The sequence below is a fragment of the Acomys minous genome, assembly GCF_964271855.1.
Source record: "Acomys minous genome assembly, chromosome: 12".
Classification (NCBI taxonomy): Eukaryota; Metazoa; Chordata; class Mammalia; order Rodentia; family Muridae; genus Acomys; species Acomys minous.
The window spans coordinates 70,329,492-70,346,624 of NC_140493.1; the positions used below are offsets into that span (position 1 = coordinate 70,329,492).

At 59.0% G+C, this 17,133-nt stretch overlaps 1 protein-coding gene and 1 long non-coding RNA gene across 3 annotated transcripts; one reads left to right on the plus strand and one right to left on the minus strand.

The window, feature by feature from the left end:
- Nucleotides 1-456: 456 nt before the first annotated feature.
- On the minus strand, nucleotides 457-1,679 carry LOC311609648. Its single transcript, XR_014783459.1, has 2 exons — nucleotides 1,479-1,679; nucleotides 457-706 (listed from the first exon to the last, which is right to left on the minus strand). It is a non-coding gene; the product is annotated as an uncharacterized lncRNA (long non-coding RNA).
- A 345-nt stretch (nucleotides 1,680-2,024) lies between these two features.
- On the plus strand, nucleotides 2,025-16,920 carry GIT1 (GIT ArfGAP 1). 2 transcript variants are annotated; one of them, XM_084802786.1, is made up of 20 exons: nucleotides 2,025-2,254; nucleotides 8,261-8,394; nucleotides 8,799-8,911; nucleotides 9,001-9,106; nucleotides 9,563-9,780; nucleotides 9,860-9,954; nucleotides 10,270-10,312; nucleotides 11,818-11,844; nucleotides 12,007-12,055; nucleotides 12,338-12,410; nucleotides 12,996-13,093; nucleotides 13,462-13,573; nucleotides 13,693-13,826; nucleotides 13,980-14,132; nucleotides 14,254-14,484; nucleotides 14,564-14,617; nucleotides 14,748-14,834; nucleotides 14,926-14,999; nucleotides 15,131-15,377; nucleotides 15,537-16,920. In XM_084802786.1, exons 1-20 carry the CDS (start codon nucleotides 2,203-2,205, stop codon nucleotides 15,747-15,749), a joined length of 2,313 nt encoding a protein of 770 aa, XP_084658912.1. In that variant the 5' UTR covers nucleotides 2,025-2,202; the 3' UTR covers nucleotides 15,750-16,920. The 2 variants fall into 2 exon arrangements, with proteins under 2 accessions (XP_084658912.1, XP_084658913.1); XM_084802787.1 differs by lacking the exon at nucleotides 11,818-11,844 and having other exon boundaries at nucleotides 2,027-2,254.
- The last annotated feature ends 213 nt before the right edge of the window (nucleotides 16,921-17,133 follow it).

The following is a 17,133-nucleotide window of genomic DNA, read 5'->3' on the forward strand; positions in this document are numbered from 1 at the left end:
CTCATTAAATCGTTTTCAGAGCCTTGTGTGTGACTCCACTTGAGCTGTGCTGTTTCCTGGGATGGTGACATCTCCTTCGGGGGGAACCCAGAAACCCTTCTACCCCCATCTTCAAGCACAGACGCTTGCTGTGTTGAGGTTGGGGGCCCTCTGGAACAAAGTTTCGACAGTGTAAAAATCAGCGCAGGGCCAATCCCAGGCAGTCCCTGAGCCAATAGGGAGATGGTGCGGCCGGGGCTGGGGGGGCGGGGGGCCGTGAATCGTTCTTCCCCTGAACAACTCTGTAGCCCAAGAAGGGAGAGAAGCCGGCATGCAATTGGAGGAACTATTCTTTGGGTAGATAGATTCCCCTTTTGCCAGATGGCCGGCTACCGTCACTAAACCCAGGTCGCTTTCCCTGAGCGCCCTGGCTGCCACGTGCTCGAGACGCGCCCACACAGCAAAGAAACAAAGGCCGCCAAGCGACGGGGCTGCCAGCAGCCGCCTCGACATTTAATAAATGAAATTCCATAGCTGGGGGTCGATCCGGGGTGAACGGGCGGCCACTGCTCCTGGGCTGCGCGCCCAGTTTCATCTGCCAAGGCTGCTTCCCACCTCCGATGATGCTGAGACCGCCAAGCTTACCGACTCTTTGGTACGATTGCACCCTGAGGTGGCATCACAAGCCCCACCTGCTGAGCTGCTGGCTGTAGGGGGGAGGGGATGTCTGCAAGATTTTTTTTTTTAAAGGTGAGATTATAAATATATCCTGTGGATCGCAATTTCAACAAACTTGTCAATCTGGGCCGCAGCAAAAAGCGATGGAACTTTGCGTGTATTTTAGGTGGTGTGACTCATAAGCATTACTTGTCTCCCCCTACGAAAAGAGCCTGCCCACCCACAAGTCACTGCTGCTCTGGCACTGCTTGGAGAAACCGACCCACTCAGGCACCCCCTATCCAAGGACTCCCCCAAATCCCCCGTTCTATTACTGAGCAGGAATCCCTGACACCTAAGAGAACTCTTTCTTAACTATGTCACCACTGACCTGCCCTGTGCCCTGCGAGCCCCCCACCCTCACCCCCCAACTCTGCCCTCTCCATGAGCTGACAGCTCTGACAGCCCTTTTGCTGCTGTAGGGATGGGGGCTGGGCGCAAACGGGTCACACGTGTATAGGGGGGGAGCATGCTCAGTGTGGGGTGCACCCACGTGCAGCATGCACTTCAGCTCCTTGTCCCCTCCCCCACCCCTCTCCCGTCTTCATGAGAAGTCCAAGAAAAAAGGTCTTTACAATAATTGGCCCCTGTGTTTATAAGCATATGCTCTGGATACACCGTTGACGCACACAGAACAGAGCAAGTTAGTGCTGGTGCACACAACACAGTGGTCACTCTCAGTAACCACCTGGATCCTTTGCTTTCCTGTTTGAAACAAGGATGATGTATTTATAGTCCCCACAGGCAGGTAGTCACACTTGAGTGACCTCTCGGACACTTACGTGGCCGTCCATATTGTGGTAGCGTGTGTACACCGCGGGGGATGTGGCCACAGACCCACCTGGACACTGACGTGAACGCAGAGGGGACTAGAACACACACCTCACCCCAACCCAGCCTCTGACCGCCGGGAGCACTTTGCCTGGGGGATGCTTCCTGCCCGCCCTGTCCCCACCACATCCGTCTCTCGGTCCCGGACCCAACGTCCCCTAGACCACTCCCTCCCCACCCCCCACCCCCCAGTCGGAAAGTGAAGGTCAAAGTGCTTGCGTGTGTCTCGGTTGCAGAGCAAGCTGGTGCGGGCCGCGGCTCCTTTAAGAGCCCCCCGTCCACTCCGGCCCGCGCGCAGGCTTCCTTTCTCCGAGAGGCGCGGCCACCGAGCGGTGCGGAGCGGCGGGGCGGGGTGCGGGCCGCCCCTCCCCCGGTGGGCAGGGCCTGCGCTGCTTCCTGCAGGAGCGGCCCGGGCCGCGCAGGGGGCGGGGAGAGCGGCGAGCGGCGGCGGGGCGGCGCGGGGCGGAGGGCGCCCGAGGGCGAGCGGGCGGGCGGGCACGGCGGGTTCCGGGCCAGCCCCGGGGGCGGACGGTTGGCCGCGCGCGCGGAGCCTCGCCGGGGCCTTGCGGGAGCCGGGCCGGGCCGCAGGGCCGCCGCCGCCGCCGCTGCCGCCCGGGCCCGCCGCCCGCGCCCCCCACGCTGGCCCAGAGGGCTGCGGCCGCGTCGCCGCTGAGGATGTCCCGGAAGGGGCCGCGAGCGGAGGTGTGTGCGGACTGCAGCGCCCCGGGTAAGCGGCGGGACCGGGCCGGGGGCGGGACCGCGCCGCAGGCCGCCGCCGGGCGGGCGCCGGGGCCTGGCGGGAGCGCCGTGCGGGGCCGGAGGGCGGGGCGGGGGCCACTGCGGAGCGGCGTCCTTGGCGGGAGGGCCGGCTGCGGGGTGGGGGTGGGGGGGCGCTGTGCGTTGGAGCCGGTGGACGGGAGGGAACCGCCTCCCACCTCCATCTCGGCATCCAGACGGAAGCGCCAGCCTGGTTGTGGTAGGAGGGCCGTGGCGGAGGCCGGCAGGCTGTGGGAGGTGGGCGCTGGTATGGTTTGTGTCATCCCTGCCACCCCCGCGTCTTGCACCTGCTGCTCACATGGTCCGCGTGCCCGCCGGAGCGGTGGAGGGCAAGGGGCCTGGGTTACGGGGTTCCTCGGCAGCACCCGACCGGGGTGGCTACTCTAGGACGCCCAGCCTCCCCCCACCCCACCCCGATTCCCAAGCCTGGGGCTCCTTGTGGGGCTCGGTGTTGAGGAACAGTATAAGCACGGGCATCTTCCCCGGAAGCATCTCCAGGCCTGCTGGTGTCTGGGAACAGCTAGACTCAGCTTTTCCTGTTCCGGGTAGGCCTGTTTGAGAAGGTGTGCTAGGTATTGCTTCAGTCTAGACACGGATCCTCCTCGTCTTTACTTTAACCCGTCGGATAGGAGAAAGTGGAACGGGGTGTCTAGGCTCCCCTAGTCCAGCTGACTGGGCTGGCTGGATTTACACACTGCTTCCTCCCTCCTGGCCAGCAGAGTTCGGTCTGGGCTGGTGTGAAGGCCCCCCGACTTGCTGAGGAAGTGAAGGGAGGGCGGCAGCACTCTCACCAGGCTGTCCCTTACGTGGGAGGACACAACCAGTGATGGGACTCAGCAGCTGGCCGGAGGAAGGAAGCTCTGGCCCCTGCCCATCCTCTATAAAAGAAGCTGCCCCTGCACACAGGCGCCGGGTCTTAGGAACCCCGTGGGGGACTGTGGCTGTGATGAGGTGAGAGTGTGGAGTGCTGATTTGTGGGCATATAACTTTGCAGTCACCCCTTAGAAATCCCAAAGATCTGCTGGGCGGTGGTGGCACACGCACCCCTTTAATTCCAGCACTCAGGAGGCAGAGGCTGGTGGATCTCTGTGAGTTCGAGGCCAGCCTGGTCTGCAGAGTGAGTTCCAGGACAGCCAGGGCTGTTACACAGAGAAACCCTGTCTCGGAAAAAAAAACAAACAAAAACAGGAGTTGTGGCTAGCTGGCAGGGCTGTGAGCATGTAGGTAACTGGCCAGAGACGACCTTAGGGTATGTCATGTTTTGGAGGGTCCATTTACAGATGGATGTCCTCCTCCCTAGTTAGCTGGAAGCGATGACTCCCTTCCCCTGGCCATAGCTTGGCCTGGAATGGAAGAACTGTGTGTCTCTCCCGGCTGCTCTTCACTTCTGTGGGAGGAGCCTGGGGGACCTAGCAGGTTCCATCAGGGGAGCCCGGGATCTTTATTTCCAGCTTACTCTGTGATGCTTTGCTCACTCCGGAGCTCAGTTTCTGCAAGTATAAAGCAAAGAAGGTGGGATAGAAGTGGATTTTGAGGTCCCTCCCATTTCCCAGCCTGTACTGCTGGGTCTGGAGCAGAGGCCTGGAAGATAGCATCAGCAAAGGCCTTCTCCTCTGTGTTGTCTGCCACCGGCTGGCCGGAGCGTCGGGACACCCTGGGTGCTGGGAGGAACAGGGTGTGTTAGATGTCAGGCTGCTGAGCTCATAGCCCCCGTCCTCACGTGACAGGGGCAGGCCTACCCAAGGACTCTGCCCTCCCATCCAGAACGCAAACCACTAAGCAGATGGGGAGAACATCGATGGTGTCACTATACCTTAGCCCCAGTGTGCAGTGACGCACCGGCATCCACTCCCCAGGTACACGTGTCGTGTCTGTCAGGGCTCCCCTACGCCACACTGGCCCTGGCAGACAGTGGCATCTAGATCTGGGCCTATAACATCTGACACAAGAGAACACAGGGGGGCTGGAGAGATGGCTCAGTGGTTAAGAGCACTGCCTGCTCTTCCAAAGGACCCGGGTTCAATTCCCAGCACCTGCATGGCAGCTCACAACTGTCTTTGACTCCAAGATCTGACACCTTCACACCAGCACACATAAATTAAATAAAATATTTTTTAAAAAAGAGAGAGAGAAAGAGAGCACAAGGGTGCCCAGCATTCTCCTATGCCATATATGTCATCTCTCTATGTATGATACATGTATGTACAATACAGCCCATATACTCATATCCCAGTGTATCTCCAGCCCAACGTCATAGAGTGAGCGTGATACAGCTGCTGTTGGCTGGGTATGGTGGCGCGGGGCAACCGCTGCCTTTAAACTCAGCACTTTAGAGGCAGAGGCAGGCAGATCTCCAGGCCAGGCAGGGCTCAGGGCTCCGCAGTGAGATCATGGGGTGGGGCCATGGTCCTTTTGTAGTTGATTAACTTGGAGGGTGAGTGAGGCAAGAGGTGAGATGCAGCCTCTGCTCAGAGACGGGTGTGAATAAGTTGCAAGGCATCCGGACACAACGTGGCAGCGTGTGCCACCTTACCAGGCACTGTGCCCCAGCCTGCCTTGGGACCCCAGGAGAGGGCGGCTGGCTTTTCTTTGCCTCTCCCCACTCCGCCCCATTGCCTTGGTCCCAAAAACTCTGACCTGGCTCTCAAGTGGTCACTCCTCAGCCCATGGCCTTTACATCAGCTTATACTTGTAGACTAAAGACCTCCAGATACCTGGCCACTAGGTGACCAGAAATGACCATCAGATGCAGAGTTTGTTGCAGGGCAACGTACAGATACGTTTGGTGTGTGGGTGGGTGTGTGGGTGTGCGCGTGCGCGCACGCGTGCTTCAAGACAGGGTTTCTCTGTGTTACTTTGACTGTCCTGGACTCACTTTGTAGGCCAGACTGACCTCAAACTCAGCAATTTGCCTGCCTCTCAAGTGCTGGGATTAAAGGTGTGCGCCCCCATGCCCGGCTCACATTTGTCTTCTTACAAGGGTAGGACAAATGGTAGTCTTTTGCTACTTTGGGTGAGGCGGGGGAGTGTCAAGATAGGGTTTCTCTGTATCATTCTGGCTGTCCTGAAACCTACCTACTCTGTGGACCAGGCTGGCCTCAGACTCACAGAGATCCACCTGCCTCTGCCTCCTGAGTGCTGGGATTAAAGGGCGCACCATCACTGCCCGGCTGTCTTTTGCTTCTTTTTTTTCTTTTTTTTTTTTTAATTTATTTATTTAATTTGGTTTTTCGAGACAGGGTTTCTCTGTGTAGCCTTGGCTGTCCTGGACTCACCTCACTTTGTAGACCAGGCTGGCCTCGAACTCACAGCAATCCGCCTGCCTCTGCCTCCCAAGTGCTGGGATTAAACTACGCCCGGCTTCTTCTTTTTTTTTTTTAAGATTCATTTATTTATCACTGTATGCATCATTTATTCTTCTTGCATGTACACCTGCACACCAGCAGAAGGCGCCAGATCTCATTATAGATGGTTGTGAGCCACCATGTGGTTGCTGGGAATTGAACTCAGGTCCTTGGGAAGAGCAGTGTTCTTAACCTCTGAGCCATCTCTCCAGCCCCGGCTTTTGCTTCTTTTATTGGGGTATAATTTAAGTACAGCCAGCTTGTCCAGAGTGTCCTGTAATTTTTTTTTTTTTTTTGAAGCAGGGTCTCACTGTATAGGCTGGCCTCAAACACAGAGATCCATCTTCCTCTGCCTCCCCGAGTGCTGGGATTAAAGGCGTGCGCCACCACGCCCGGCTGTTCTGTGGGTTACATGGCCACTGCCCTGCTCAATGTATAGAACATTTCCATAGCTTTCCACAGCTTCCACCTCTGACCACACCCCCAACAGTAATTGCCGCTTTGACCTCTATCCCCTTGGATTCCTCTTGCCTGCTTTCAGCATAGCAGGTTTTCCCACTCATCTTCCAAAGGCTTGGCCTTTAGCTTGGCGCCAGAGAAGCCTGGAGCTGGAATTTGTATACAGACCCTGTGGCTTTTGGAGGTGGCGTGACTTTGCTTTAAAGGCCTTCCTATGGTTGGCACCACTTACCCTCTCCCCACGCCTCTTCTGGTTCCTGGCCACACATACTAAGCCCTCACCTACCTGTGGAGCAGCTAGAGGAAGGCCCACAGCCACACATTTCCACCCTTCTGCCCAAGGTTGCAAGGAGCTTCTTAGAAACCCTTCCCCACCCGCTGCAGAGATGGTGGAGGTGGGGTTTGGAGCTCTGGCTTGGCCTGGCCGAGGTCAATTGGACCTGGAGAGCAGGTAGAATTGCTAGGGTAGACTTCGTGAGCTTGCACCAGTGTGGCCCAGACCAGCAGTGCCCCCCGCCCACCCTCCCTGTTTAAGGTCACAGCAGAAGAAAGGAGGACCCTGCTTGGACAGGAAAAAGGTGCCACAAAAGCCTTAGAGCTTGAGGCTTGGGACCACTGGATGTGGAGCTGGTTCCTGTAGGCCTCGCTTCTCCACAGGGCCACATGCCTGGGGTGGAGGCCTCAGGGCTGCCTGTTTCTGATCCTGGCCTGGGCGTCTCCCCCACTCACAGGAAACCCTACCTCTTCAACAAGAGGAATTTAGGCTGCATCATTTCCCGCTTCCTGCCTGGGCTACAGGAGGTGACTGGCAGACAGACCCCCTGACCTAGTGGTGTTTGGGAGTGGGGGGAGGGAGTTTTCCATGCCTGGGGGTGTGTGTGCAGTTCTCATTGTTTAGGTAAAACCAACACAAAAGTACTCTAGGGTGCTCCCTCTAGGCAGAGACGGCTGGTCCCTTTCTCAGTTCTTAAAACCAGCCCCTAGGTGGTCACTTAGCCCTCCCACCCCCCACCCCCCCAATTGCCTTCTTTTGTTATGTCCCGAAAGAAGCCTGGATCCAAAGACAGCTTTCCCTTCCTGTTTCCACACTGTACTGGGGGACACCCCCAGCCTGGGCAGAGCTTCGCCCCTGACTCAGCCATGCTTCTGGGAACTTTGATGGAGACAGGGCTCCAAGGGCCCTAGAATTGCCTTCTGATTACCTTCGTCCCAGGCCTGTCCCTAGGCGTCCCAACTGCTAAGTATCCTGAGTTCTAACAAGGCAGAGAGCCAGCCCCCCCACACCCCCCCCCCCCAGGACAAGGCTTCCTGAGCCTGGGTGGGGGCCTGGGCAGAGCAGTGTCCTGGGAGAGCAGCTCCCTGCCCCCACGCTGGACAGCACACAATGGCCGCTTTCTCCCCCATGACCTTTCCTTTCTGTAGCCTGAGCTGTGTTCAGTTGTCTCCTCCCCTTCTCCAGAGGGGCTTGGGGTGGTGGCATCTCTATTACCCATGATGACTCAGGAGCTGCTACCATCAGCCCCATTCCTGTTCCCCAGGTTCATTTCTCCCCCAGGACTAGAGAACGGCTAGACTGGTCCTGAGGTTGCAGGGGCAGGGGGCAGCACATTAGGCTTGGCCTGGTCTCTGACATGGAAGTGCCCTGCTCCACATCCCGGCAGTTCTTATTAGCTGTGTGACCTTGAGCAAGCCCTTTGACCTCCCCGAGCCACTTAATCCACATCTGTAGAGCAAGATAGCACTTGGGAAAGGAATCATCGGGAAGTGCTTGGCCAGTAAATAGTATTCAGCCTGTAACCTGTAGGGATGGTGTCATGAGGCTGAGGCCTTCTAACTTGAGTCAGAGTATGGGTAGGAACCTGTGTGTCAGGCAGGGTCCAAAAGGACCATGCTCAGGACTGTGGAGGACACGGCGTCAGGTCCTGCCTCCCTGTGTAATGGCTCAGGGCAGTCTTCATCCCTGAGGAGAGGCTGTGAGCTAGGAAGCTGTACCCACCGAGGAGCCCTGGTGACCATACATTCCCAAAGTGCAAGGCCTCAGAGGAGAGGCCAAGTTATCCAGGCTCCCGGGGAGGCTGACCGAGTGAGCGTGCCAGGCCAGGGCGGGTGCCTCTCCTCTGGCTCCAGCTGACTCCCCTACTCTGCTCCCCCAGACCCTGGCTGGGCTTCTATCAGCAGAGGTGTGCTGGTCTGTGACGAGTGCTGCAGTGTGCACCGGAGCCTGGGACGCCACATCTCCATTGTCAAGCATCTTCGTCACAGTGCCTGGCCTCCAACGCTGCTACAGGTAGGACAGAGAGCTAGTCAGTACTCAGAGGTCCCCCCCCCCACCCCCCGCTCATGATCTGCAGCACCCAGGGCCAGCAGCCATCTAAACAGTATATGGCCCTGAGTCTGTCCACCGAGCCCTTTCCCTGTGGTGTCTACTCATTAGCTTGGACTCTAATCTTGAACAGTGTATTGAACAAGTTGCTAAAACTCTAAACCTTGGCAAACCCACCAAGGTAAGCCACCATAAAGTGCTAAACAGGACATAACGTTGGGTGGCCAGAGTGGATAAGAAGCCAGCCATACCAGCAACGTAGTAGGGCCCTTAGCAGTGTTTCCAGCTGCAGCAGGCACTCTGGGAGTATCTCCCCCAGTGCCCAGCATGCAGTGGGCACTCTCTTGCTTGGCGTCTCGTCCCCACAGATGGTTCACACGCTTGCCAGCAACGGGGCCAACTCCATCTGGGAGCACTCCCTGCTGGACCCTGCACAAGTGCAGAGTGGCCGGCGCAAAGCCAACCCACAAGACAAAGTCCAGTGAGTGGGGCTGCAGGGGTGGTGGGCAGCCGTGCGCTCCAGGACCGGGCCTAAGCTCTGCTCCCATTGCCTCCCGTGTGTCCACGCAGCCCCATCAAGTCAGAGTTCATCAGGGCAAAGTACCAGATGCTGGCGTTCGTGCACAAGCTTCCCTGCCGTGATGACGATGGGGTCACCGCCAAAGACCTCAGCAAGGTGTGAGGGGCCCCTCTGTCCACAGCCATGACACCCTGAGGCAGCCTGAGGGCCAGGGAAAACAGTTAAGTGCAGATACCCTGAGGCTCTGCCACACTGCAGGTGCCTAAGATGCCCCACTCCCGCGTGGACACAGAGGCCTCCATCCGCCACTTGAAGCCCAGAAAGCTGGGGCCCTTGCCTAGCTGTTGAGAGCCTTCATTTCCTCACTAGGAAAAGAGGAAAGTGATAGCAGGCCCTACCTTGAGCAATGCAGGCAGTGACTGGCAGCAGCTGTTGTTAACTGGCATTGTCCTCTAGTGGGAAGCCCTGTGGCCTGCCTGACATGGCCCAGTTTTGGCGTGGCCCCTTGGAGCTGATAGGAGCGCCAGGAGCAGCCAGGTGTGTGGGGGGAGGTTCCCTGGGCACACACGTGTCTAGTGCTCGCCCGCTTACTGCACACCCTGCACCTTGCAGCAACTGCACTCGAGTGTGCGAACAGGCAACTTGGAGACGTGTCTGCGCCTGCTTTCCCTGGGTGCCCAGGCCAACTTCTTTCACCCAGAAAAGGGCACTACACCTCTACATGTAGCTGCCAAGGCAGGGCAGACACTGCAGGCTGAGCTGCTGGTAGTGTATGGGGCTGACCCCGGCTCCCCTGATGTCAATGGCCGCACGCCTATCGACTATGCCAGGTGAGCATCAGCTCGTGAGTGAGACAGGTGGAGGGAGTGGACTGCTGCCGTAGGGCTGAGCCATGTCCCCTCCCCACAGGCAGGCGGGGCACCATGAACTGGCAGAAAGGCTAGTTGAGTGCCAGTATGAGCTCACTGACCGGTTGGCCTTCTACCTCTGTGGACGCAAGCCTGGTGAGCAGAGAATGAGCTGGCCCTGACTAGGCCAGGCAGGTGGGACCCAGACACACCCAGCAGCAGGTGCCATAGTGACAGAGCCAGCTGGGGAACTGTGTTGCTAGGCAACTGGCTCCCGCGAAACTGCTGCAGGCTTTGGGTTGCTGCAAGTATGTTGGGGCCAAGGAGTGGGGGTGGGCCTGACTTCAGCCAGCTTCCAGAGGGTACCCTGCCCTCCTCCATTTCCTCCGACACTTCCAAGTGTAGTGAGGTGGGTTCCTGGATGCTAGCGCCACCTGGCATCAGTGACTTGGCATTTTTATTTTTGTTCAGATCACAAGAATGGGCATTACATCATCCCACAGATGGCGGACAGGTGAGTGCCCACCTGATGCCCCTTTCCAGCTATTAGATGTCAAGGCCGCTTGACTCAGAGCCCTGGCATCCCACCCTGGACCCGCAGTGACAAGCAACTGGGAAGTCATAGCTTAGTCCCCATTTACTGTAAATCCCAAGGCAGGTAAGAAATGTCAGGTCAACACACACCAGTGCACGGGAGCCTGTGACTGTTAAGTATCTGGAGGGTTTAGGTTCAAGGAAAGGCCTGATTGGTTGGACATTGTGTTCAGACCTGCTGTGTGGCCTTTGATGAAGGCTTCCCTCTGCAGGGAGAAGATAGCTATAGGGAAGTGGCTGGCTTTAGGACCCACTGGCCAGGCCTCCAGTATGCTCCCAAGTGGACAGGAATCCCAGCCAGGGGAGTAATGGTGAATTTCTGCCTCTGATCTCAGAGGCCCCAAGACACCCAGGCAGTGGAGGATACCCTCAGCCACTGTCTCCTTTTACAGTTGGCGCCACCTAGTGGTCCTCAGAGGACTACAGGTTCATGCCAGGCAGTGCCCTCTGGTCTTAGGAGAGGTTTTCCAGCACAGCCTATACAGTCAGGCTGTGCAGCTCAGATTCCTAAACCCAGACCCCCCTTGTTCTAAGACCCCAAGACTCAAATCGCTTCTCTAGTCTGGTCTGCCTGGTAGTGTGTGTGCCTGTGCGTGCGCACCTGTATCTATACTCAACACACAGACACACAGACATGGGGATGTAGACTCAGTGGTTTAACTTAGCACCTTCTGAGAGCAAGCAACTGCTGTAAGGACACAAGATCACGCAGGCATCACCCTGCCCTGAGCTGCGGCTAAACAGGTGGGACAGCAGCGAGAGAGGCTGGGGTGCGGAGGTGGGAACGTGGCATCTTGTGTACCACAGCATAATGTGAGGGGATACGACTAGCAAGAGCCAGGGCGAGCGAGCCGTGTGGGGAACCTCCGCGAGAGCGTGGCCATCCTGATGGTGGAGTTCCGGGCGTGGCTCTGCGGGATGTGTGGCAGTGTACTGCTACCTGGCTGGTAACCAGCCTTGGTCATCTCACCCCAGAATGCTTACTCTTTGGGGAATATTGAGAATAATTTAATACAATATACAGCACTTGGCACATTTTTTAAAGGGCACATTGTGAAGAAGTGTGCTTGAGCTGTTCTAAGGCAGAGATATAGCCAAGAAGTTAGCACTCTGGCCACTGGATGAGAAAGGGATTTTAGAGGCAAGCCTACATGTAGAAATAGATTTCTAAAAGCCGAGAGCAGAGGAACCAAGGGCAGAACTGGGAGGTGCGGCTAGGAGCTGAGGAAGAGGGAGACCTTGGGTGACTCCGCGTAGCTGACAGTGGACCGAGGAGCCAGCTGGGAGACAGGCTCCGTGCATGCTCAGCGTTGGGTGTGCGTGTGTGGAGATGTGTCTGAGTGTGACGTGTGAAGGCGTGTGCCGCCTGCTCCTGGGTAATTGCTGCTCTGTCCTGTTCTTCCCTTTGCTGCCTTCCTGGATTAGATCTCGGCAAAAGTGCATGTCTCAGAGGTACCCGCACCTGCCGGCTGCCAGGCTGTGAGGCTTGGGTGGGGGAGGCTTGGTGCGAGGCCTCAGGGTCTCATCTCCCTGAGCTCCCTGCATGCTTGGGAGGCAACTGGAAGGGGCCAGACAGTCTCTCACGCTGGCCTCTCCATCTCCCTTTGTCCACAGCCTGGATCTATCTGAATTGGCCAAAGCTGCCAAGAAGAAGCTGCAAGCAGTGAGTCTGCCTCGACAAGCTAGGACTCCTTAGAGCTGCCCTCCCCAGCCTTGCCAGCTCCTCCCACCCATCGCCTCCCCGTGCCCTTGTCTTTAATGCTGGCTCTGCCCTCCAAGGGCCTCATCTCCGAGAGGACGAAATGGCCTGGCCCCCTTTCCTTCCTTGCATATAAATCCTCATCCTTCCCTCAGTTCTAAGACAGGCTGGGCGACACAGGGGCCATGAGGCGTGTCCGTCTCATACACATCCTCACTGACCTTGGGTCCCCCTCTCCCCCTCTAGCTCAGCAACCGGCTTTTTGAAGAACTCGCCATGGATGTGTACGATGAGGTGGATCGAAGGGAGAACGATGCTGGTGAGTGGAGGAGAGCAGTCCCTCAGGGAGCGCGGGGAGGGGGGACGGCCGGGGGGGGGGGGGCGGAGCGCGGGGAGGGGGGCGGAGCGCGGGGAGGGGGGGCGGCCCGGGCGGGCGGAGCGCGGGGAGGGGGGGCGGCCAGGGGGGGCGGAGCGCGGGCAGGGGGGGGCGGCGGTGCTCGGAGTGGGGCCCGCTGGGCAGCTGCCTCCCTGCCCCACAGGCCCTGGGGCTCAGCTTGCTCTGGCTGCCTCCCACTTTGGCTGTGTCCCCAGCCCTGCTCCTCCCTCACCCCCACCCCCAGCCCGCATCACTCCTTCCTGGCCACAGCCAGATTCCAACCCAAACTCCGGGTTTGGCCCGGGTTTGGCCCGATGGGCCCTGCCTTGTTTGGTTCGCCAGTAGGCGGGCCTCACTGGGCCTGGCCCAGCAGCTTTGTGTTCGTGGAGACCCCTGCTTCCTGCCGCACTGGCACAGTAGGAATAGGGAGGGCGGGTAGCTGGTGAGGGGCCTCTGCTCAGTGCTTGTCACCTCTTCTCTGAGGGCCCAGTCACAATGGGTGATCTGCTTCCTGCCCCTCCCCCACAGTGTGGCTGGCTACCCAAAACCACAGCACCCTGGTGACAGAGCGCAGTGCTGTGCCCTTCCTGCCTGTCAACCCTGAATACTCAGCCACTCGGAATCAGGTGAGGGGGATAGACAGGAGGCCTGGCTATCTTTTTTTCCCCTCTTTTTCTGGGAGCCCTGCCCTTCCTTAGTCAGAGGCGGGTGGCACCCAGGCCAGCTCTCCTGAGGCCTCCCTCCCTCGGGGGTCTGAGTGGGAGTGGATGTGGCTACTCTGTAGCACTGGTGGGTGTTTCAGCGTCCTCCTGCCTTAAGCCTCTGCTGCCCTGGGCTGCGCACTGCCCACCAGCCAGATGGTGCTGCCCTGGGCTGCGCACTGCCCACCAGCACGGGATGGGATGGCAGGGTCCTGCTTTGCTGCTCTGTTCCAGCCCCTGTGGGCCAACCAGAAGTGGCCCCTCACACTGGCCTTGCTCTTTCTGCCTCGCAGGGACGGCAGAAGTTGGCCCGTTTTAATGCCCGAGAGTTTGCCACCTTGATCATCGACATTCTCAGTGAGGCCAAGCGGAGGCAGCAGGGCAAGAGCCTGAGCAGCCCCACAGGTGGGAGAGCAGGGGCAGGCCAAGGCGCGTTCCGGGCCCTGCTGTCATCCCTGCCTGGGATCTTGATAAATAGTGCGTGTGGCTGAGCAAGCCCCGGGTGACACATCTTGTGTCTTTAGAAAACCTCGAGCTGTCTGCACGGAGCCAAAGTGACCTGGACGACCAGCATGACTATGATAGTGTGGCTTCTGACGAAGACACAGACCAGGAGCCCTTGCCCAGCGCAGGCGCCACGCGGAACAATCGTGCCAGGGTCTGAATACTGTCCCTGCTGCTCCCTCCCACGTTCTCCTGTTACTTCTGGCCTTTTTAGACCCAGCTCCATGCTATACATAGCCCAGGGTCTTGAGATCAAAGGAGCTGGTCAGCCCCCGGCCCTGAGATAGCCTGGCTTCTGTCTCTGCAGAGCATGGACTCCTCAGACCTGTCAGACGGGGCTGTGACGCTGCAGGAGTACCTGGAGCTGAAGAAGGCGCTGGCCACGTCGGAGGCCAAAGTGCAGCAGCTCATGAAGGTCAACAGCAGCCTGAGTGACGAGCTCCGGAGGCTGCAGAGGGAGGTGAGCGCTGTGGCTGGGGGGTGGGGGGGTGGCAAACAGCCAAGACTCTGGGAGTTGGGTCACCCTTCGCGAAGGTGGCAACTGCCTTGACCCAGAGTTGGACACCGTTGTGTACACTCAGATCCACAAGCTGCAGGCAGAGAACCTGCAGCTCCGGCAGCAGCCAGGGCCAGCACCTGCACCCTCACTTCCCAGCGAACGGGCAGAACACACGCCCATGGGCCCCGGCGGAAGCACCCACCGCAGGGACCGCCAGGCCTTCTCCATGTATGAGCCAGGCTCTGCCCTGAAGCCCTTCGGAGGCACACCTGGGGACGAACTCGCCACACGGCTCCAGCCTTTCCACAGCCCTGTGAGCAGCCTGTGGGCCCGGGTGGGGAGGTGAGGGTCCTGCCAAGGTACGGCTTCTCTGACACTGCTGCCTCCCACAGGAGCTGGAAGATGATGCCATCTACTCGGTGCATGTCCCTGCTGGCCTTTACCGGGTAAGCAGGACCTGGGGGAGGAGGGTGAACCCTGCACCCGTGAGTCAACAGCCCCAGTAGCTGTCAAGCTGCCCTGGGACAGATGCTGGACTGCAGGTGGAGACTGACTCTGCCCCACCCTGGCTTTCAGATCCGGAAGGGGGTGTCTGCCTCCTCTGTGCCCTTCACTCCCTCCTCCCCGCTGCTGTCATGCTCCCAAGAAGGAAGTCGCCATGCGGTAATTTCCATCCCGGTGCCCAGGGACAGTGTGTGGGCTGTGCAGGTCCAGGGATGTGTGCTCACCCACCACCCTTCCCTACATCCTCCAGAGCAAGCTTTCACGCCACGGCAGTGGGGCAGACAGTGACTATGAGAACACGCAAAGTGGGGATCCTCTGCTTGGGTGAGACACCTGTGGGTCCCTCCGCAGTCCTGCCGGCACCTGGAGGGGGAGGTGGTGAGGACGCGGCCGTGCAGGCGCAGGCCAGCCATCAGTGGCTAGAGTGGTTCTTTTCTCTGCCCACGCGGGCTTAGGCTTGAAGGAAAGCGATTCCTCGAGCTGGGCAAGGAGGAGGAGCTGCACCCTGAGCTGGAGAGCCTGGATGGAGACCTAGACCCTGGGCTCCCCAGCACTGAGGATGTCATCCTAAAGACAGAGCAGGTCACCAAGAACATTCAGGAACTGCTGCGGGCAGCCCAGGAGTTCAAACATGACAGCTTTGTGCCCTGCTCAGAAAAGATCCATTTGGCTGTGACTGAGATGGCCTCTCTCTTCCCAAAGGTACAGGGGCCACAGAGCAGCAGGGTGGGAGGGCTGGGGGGCAGGGCGATACAGGTGAGCCCCACGGCAGCACGGGTGGAGGTGAGCCCCCTGAGCCACAGTTGGAAGCCTGGCTGGAAGTCCAGGCCTCAGCCCCTCCTCGCCCATGCCTGCCCGCAGAGGCCAGCCCTAGAGCCTGTGCGCAGTTCACTGCGGCTGCTCAACGCCAGCGCCTACCGGCTGCAGAGCGAATGCCGGAAGACAGTGCCTCCAGAGCCTGGAGCCCCAGTGGACTTCCAGCTGCTGACTCAGCAGGTGATCCAGTGCGCCTATGACATCGCCAAGGCTGCCAAGCAGCTGGTCACCATCACCACCCGAGAGAAGAAACAGTGACCACTTTCCCTGCCCTTACCCACACCCTGGGACCTCACTGGCCATGGGAGCTGGGCCACTCCAGACACTAACCCACCCCCAATAGAGCCACTGGCACAAGTGCCCTTAGTGCCGTCATTCTCCTCTGGCATCCAGGTGCCCTGGTGCCCACCCCCTTCTAGCCCCAAGGACGGGAATGTGAGGTGCCAGGCCTCTGTCCCCCACATTCCATGCCCCTCCCCCTGTACATAGCATCCCCTGCCCTGCTGATGTGCAGGAGCCTCAAGGAACCCCTCCCCAGCCCCTCACCCTGCCCTCCAGGGCACCCTCAGCAAAGGGAGGGCCAGGGACACTCCAAATGGGGCAGCTGCGCCTACTGCACCCCATCCCTACGAGCCAGTTTAGCCCTAGGGGGGCTGAGCAGGGGCATCCCCCTCCTTTGTACATTATCTCTGGGTGTCTCTGCCCTGTAGCCATCAGCCCCCCCCCCTTGCTGCTCTTTCATGCCAAATGGCCCCTGCCTAGAGCACAGGCCCCAACTTGTGTGCCAGGGTCCCCAGCAGCAAACACTGGAAAGTCTCCTCTCCCCTACCCCTTCATTTTAACTTTGTGGTAACTGAGTGTCCCTGCGTGCCTGCGACTGAGTTTGTGAGCGGCAGTGCCGTTCCAGAGACCTGCCTGGCCCACCCAGAGCTTTGAGGGGCAAGGGGACCAGAGTAGTGGAACCAGCACTGCAAGTCAGCTTCCCTCTCCCCCATCTGGGACCAGGGGGACTGCCAGGGTCACCAGCTGTGGTCCAGTTGCTGCCCCTACCTGTACCCTACCCGATAGACTTCAGAGGAAAACCACTTCCCTCCATCTCCTCCCATCCCCTGTGGGAAGTGTGCTGGCCAGGCAGAGGACGATGCACCTGAGCCTGGGGCTGGCTCCCCAGGGTCCCCAACTCAGCTGGTGGCTGTGGAACTGAGCCCCTCCCCCTAGCCTCTGCAAGGCCAGCACCTACTACATCACTACCTGCACCTACAGTGACCCACCCCCTGGAGGCCTGGGGGTCTGGCTGGCAAGGCACTGACGGCACCCACCAGCTATTCGCAACCACCTTCCCTGGGTGGCCCAGCCCTACCTGTGGCGGTGGGTGGCTGTCAAGACGTGTGTCATGTACATTTGTATCAAAAATAAATAAGTGACCATGTGCCACTTCTGATGTCTAGAGGTTGGAGGTGGGGCCGAGCCTAGCACAGCTCTTGGTTTGGGTAGTCATGCTTGCCACTTACCACGTCACACTCCACATCCACAGTCCTTGGGAGGCTGAGGCAGGATCACAAGTTTAAAGCTGTCCTGGGCTACAGAGATTGGGGGTGCGGGCAGACAGGAGTGTGTGTTGGGCCTGGGAGGCCTGTAAGCA